General features: G+C 43.8%; 1 protein-coding gene across 2 annotated transcripts in view; it reads right to left on the minus strand.

Annotated features, from left to right (window-relative positions):
* CPA6 (carboxypeptidase A6) overlaps positions 1–4,930 on the minus strand; it is an 86,253-nt gene extending 81,323 nt beyond the window's left edge. For both annotated transcript variants that reach the window (XM_085306782.1, XM_085306780.1), the window contains exon 1: positions 4,734–4,930. In XM_085306782.1, the coding sequence (XP_085162908.1) occupies positions 4,734–4,837 (104 nt within the window). In that variant the 5' untranslated portion in view covers positions 4,838–4,930. The remainder of the gene's footprint in view (positions 1–4,733) is intronic.
* Between the last annotated feature and the right edge of the window lie 257 nt (positions 4,931–5,187).

Here is a 5,187-nt window from a genome sequence, read left to right on the forward strand (position 1 = left end):
AATGGTATTGTTCAGGGTGAATATCAGGTGATGAAGAAAAAACTTAGAGTTGTAGTGGTGCTTTGATTACAGAATTATTGGTTATTTGAAAAGAGGATTCATTAAATTGTGTGYACTGCTAGAGAACTCAGTTTTTCACCGTTTAGAAACTAAACGGAGAAGCACTAAATGTGGTTTTCATCTCAATGAATGAACAATTTGGATCTAATGCTGATGGTGTGTTTTCCCAATGTCCCTCTCCCCACCCCCTTTTCTTTTTTCTTTCTTTTTTCTTTCTTTTGCCAGTTGTGTGTATGATATTTTAGTTTGACTTGGTGACTGCGGGGGTGGAGAAGGAGAGCTGAGTAGCAGAGAAAAACCCAGCTTTTACACAGAAAATCAGATCTTCTAGATCCCGATTAAAACATTTGAAAGAAGTCTGTAGAGGGGAATAGCWCAGGAAGAGGTCCTTTCCACTTCTCAATTCCCTCATTAACCAGTTTTCCTCAGGCTCCCATGTGTTTTTTCCAGGAGACAGAGCAACTGCCAACCATCACGTGCAAGGTATTGTGGGTTCTGAGGCATTTAGCTATGGTATGTAGAGATGGAAACAGGCATTAGAATACCTGAAATTTGCTGAATGCTCTCACATTTGGTATCTGCTTATCAACATGAACAGTGGATTTAAGCAATTTTTAGCATGTGATGTCCTACCAGTCACAGCATATTATATTTTAAATTACAGAACATTTCTTCATTGTTTTCAGTTTCCTTGTTATCCACCTCTATCACTTCCAGATACTCATGCTGTTTTTACACAAGAATCATAGAATGTATCATAGTCTTTCCCTATCCAAGAGAAATGACAATTATCTGCTGCACTCCAATAATGTAAGACTAACATTTTGGAGGCGTTAACATCTCACTCAAATGCTCTTAAAAAAAACTCCAGTAAAAGATTTTACAGAATTGGCCAAGTTTTTTTAGTTGATTATTCAAGGTGAGGAGACATATATCTGAAAAGGCTTTGGAAGAACTCAGGAGGGATAGAGCACAGAAAGGTAGTGTCACTGTTGCTGGGGTAGAAAATGGAGGGTGCATACCCAAGTACCATGTGCCAGGCAAAAGGAGATAAATAGGAGTAAAAMCAACATAGAGCTAATTTTCTTTCTTTTTTTAAAGAATAAATGGCAGATAGACTTTTTCTCTTAAGAAGTCTTGACCAGGTTGTGGGAAATAATCTCCTTCTTCATAGGATAATCAGGAGCTGAAAGACTGCTCTATTTAGCCTTCCCTCCTCAAAAAAAAAAAAAAAAAAAAAAAGTCTATCTGCTCCAGTATCCTACCCTGCCATACTGTCAAGAAGCAAACACCCAAGGAACAGTAAAAGGGCAAGAGTGTATGACACTATCAATGAGTATTTTCCTAGCCAGCAACTACTTTCAGCTCAAGGTCCTCCTGAGCTGGATGTCACTTCAGTAAAGGTAGTAAATCTCAGCAGATCACCCTTCTACCAACTTGTCAAGTCCTCTTGAATCAATGTCAACAAATCATACACTTCAGCAAGGAAGGATTATACCACTGCAGTGAAGGAGCTTTTTCTTGCTTTCAACCTGGTTCCTACTAGATTCATTTTATGCCTCCCACTAGTACTGAAAAAAAACAGCCAACACTTGATCTTTTCCATGTCAGTCAAGGCTGGCAGACATCTGTTATGCCCCTATATTGTTGCTACTTGAGACCAAAGAGTCCTAGCTTACTCATTTCTGCTACTTAAACCGCAATCAGCACCCTTGCTGCACCTGTTTGAACCACTGAGAATGGCCTCCTGGAAAATCCTCTTCAATTCTTTGATAATACACCACACCTATGCTCTGCACACCCTGATGTGTCCCTCTCCCTTGCCCATCTCCCCAGGGATCTTTGGATAGAGCATGCAAATGTGAGATGGAAAAATGTATGTAGAGGATATAGTTTCGTGTCGTGTGCAAGCTGTAAAGCATAGCAGTACCTTTCACCATGGGAGGCAGTAACTTCAAGCTCCTCTTGAGCTCCAGTAGGCACAAGAGCACAGAACAGGCAACATCTGCTTGTTGTGCAAGACAGCAGAAGGCAAATGCACCTGCACCTCAGTCTTTTCAGTAACTTCATGAGCATGAGAACTGCTGCCTCCCTTGTCACACTTCTCTGAGGAATCATACTGGTTGAATTCCCACAGGTATCTGGAACATATTTACTTAAGATCACGTCTACATGGCATACCCAACCGGCCCTGAAGTTATTCTCTTCCAGATGTCCTACCACAGAAATAGGTAGAACACCAATTGTTTTTGGTCAGGGTCCTTAGCTAAAGATCTGCAGTTGCTTTGTGCCTCCTAGTGCTGGTCTGAGTTTGAGAAATGTTTTCCATTGTCTGTTTTGTTCTTTTCTTCTTTCATCCTTTTGCTCTAATTATATTTATGCTTTTCCTCTGTACAGTACAGCTTCTGACACAAAAGAAACAAGTAGAATTGCCATACATTTCTTGGCACAAAAAAAAAAAGTAGTAAGATGGTTGGGACATCCCTCTTAATGATGAGCATTAGAAAACTGTACTAATCTCCTCACTGCCCTTCTTGAGAAAAAGAAAAAAAAACCCTACCAAATAATTTTTCCTCTTGGGTGATAACTAGGTTCACCAGTGATGGCAACGCCTCTCAACTGTATTTAATCAGTTTTAATCAGAGAATGAAATGATTCTGCWCAGGCTCCTCAGATGTTGACAGAAGCTTCAGAATGGTAAGACACATTGAAATCTTTAGAAACCTTCATTCTGCTTCAGGCTGATTTTTTTCATCATTTTTTATTGACACAAATAATGCCAGGATAATAGAAATGTAAAGGGTTAGAGGTTTTCCAGTTTGTATTACACATGTTGCACATTCTGGTTTGTGTTACAAACGAGACTGCATTTTCAGCAAGATGCCTAAATGTTTCTCAGCCCACTACTACAATTGCCTATTGATCAAGAGATTTTGACAATTAACTCTAGCCTCCCCCTCCCCCCTTTTTTTTTTTGGGGGGGGGCGGAGGCAGGGAAAGGAGTAAGCAAGTTCTGCTTTGTTGTGCTTGTCTAGATTCTGGAAGCTGATAAGTCTCGCTCTTCTTCACTAGCCTCTATGGGAAAGTTTCTAGACAGCAATCACACACCAAGAGTTGAATTTCTTGTTTGTGTGGGTCTTTCACACACCACCCAGGGCACATAAAATGCTTAAACAGTTAAGTTATTCTTAGAGCTTTTAACAAAGGAAAATCACAGATCAGCAAATAGAAAAATCAGTTTTGTTTCAGTTTTGTATTTAATTGACTACATTGCAATACCTGAAACAATATGTAATTGTCAATTTATTTTAGTCATTTAAAAGAGGAAAATCTAATTTAAAAATATTAAAACATATTTTTGACATCTCATGTAAATAAAGTGAATATGCATGTATATATACATGCACACAAATATAGTCAATATTCATAAAAGATTCCTGCACCAATGCTGGGAATTAGTTATTCATCTCAATGTCACCTGCAAGCAAATCCAATACAGTTTTCAATTAAAGAAAAGTGGGTCTTACTGAAATTTGGACTGTGCAACGGGCTCCAGGTAGCCAGAACACTGCTTCTGCAGAAAACTTATGACAGGACCCCGGCTTTAAAGAAGAACTCAGTTGTCTGTGTCCCGTTCCTTTCGGGTCCTGCCCCGMAGGCTCCCAGTTGTGGCAGCTGCTTTTGTTTTGCAGCGCAGATAGGTAGCTTTTACCCAAGGAACTGAACAGAGCTGGTGAAACAGCTGTCACATGTTTAACTACTTTCAATCACTAATAGTGATCCAGGGGTGAATGGCTGCGTATCACATTACCGAATCCCTGAAGCTTCAGGAATGATTTTTCAAACTTCATTTCAGTAGCGGAATTTACACGCCTGGCTTGGCTACTGAAGCAAAATAGAGAGGATAATACAGTTCTTAATTCCACAGTTACATGTGCTTACCCTGATGAATTTAATGGAATTTGTACTGTACGTGGACAGACACCACGAGCTTCTACTGGTACTCTGTTAGGCTGCCTTTTTTATCTGTATCATAAATCTACTGCAGGTTTTGTATCTGTTAAATTTGCGTTAGAAAGAAAGTCTCCAAAGCAAGCAAGAAGCATATATTCTTTGGGTRCAAAGCCTAGCAAGCACATCACCATAGCTTACTGCTCAACGATACCACAGTTTGCCTTTTACTACCACTTGGTTCAAACTTTCCCTAACACAAACTTGATCTTCAAATGAAGGAAAAAAAAAGTCTAGTTTGAAATGAATGTAAACGGCTTCACTTGCTTAGAGTAAGGTTAATTGGGTTCCCTTACTGCTCCTTGTTTAGGCTTTGCACATTCAGTAGGATTATCTACGTTTAAGACTTTAAACATTGACAAAACAGTTTCAAAGTTCCATTATCTGTGTTCTCCAAAAGAGAACACAAACTTTCATTCGTTTCAGAACATGCTGAAGCCACTAAGACTTTTTCTCCCCCCGCTCCATACAACGGAAAGCGCCTGTTCCTGCAGGCGCAGCGATTTTTCAAGCTTTTTTTGTTTGTTTTAAAGGCAGCATCCTTCACGCTGCCCGCCGGGGCTCCCAGCCCGGGCAGCGCCAGGACCGAGCGGGAACGCGCGGGCAGCGACGCGCCGCGCGGCTTCGCGCTGCCCGCAGCGGCGGGGCGGGCGCGGACTTACCCGGCGTAGCGGCCGTGGTAGCGGGGCCCGCGCAGCGGCAGCCCGGCTGGCAGGCAGAGCAGACAAAGCGGCAGGAGCGCCGCGGGGCTCCCTCGCAGCGGCATGGCGCGGCCACGCCGCGCACACAAAGCCCGCGGGGGGCCGACAGGAGCGGGGCGGCGGCAGATAACGGCGGCCCCGGGTGGGGCGGAGAGAGGAGAGGGCGGGCGGAGGGCGCCGCCGCCGGCCGCAGAGCCCCGCCGCGCTGGGGGCTGCGGAGCAGGAGGGTGGAGGGTGTCGAGGGGGCTGGCCCAGCTCAGCTCAGCTCAGCTCAGCTCAGCTCAGCTTAGCCCAGCGCAGCGCAGCGCAGCGCTAGGGGTGGCGAAGGGCGTTGGCTGCCGAGGCCTCGCCCGCAGGTGTGGCCCAACGGCTGCCGGGGAGCCGTTAACGCCTTGCGCGTGGCGCAGCCATCGCC

The sequence above is a fragment of the Rhea americana genome, unplaced genomic scaffold (genome assembly GCF_003343005.1).
Source record: "Rhea americana isolate MKP2758 unplaced genomic scaffold, rheAme1 scaffold_247, whole genome shotgun sequence".
Lineage (NCBI taxonomy): Eukaryota > Metazoa > Chordata > Aves > Rheiformes > Rheidae > Rhea > Rhea americana.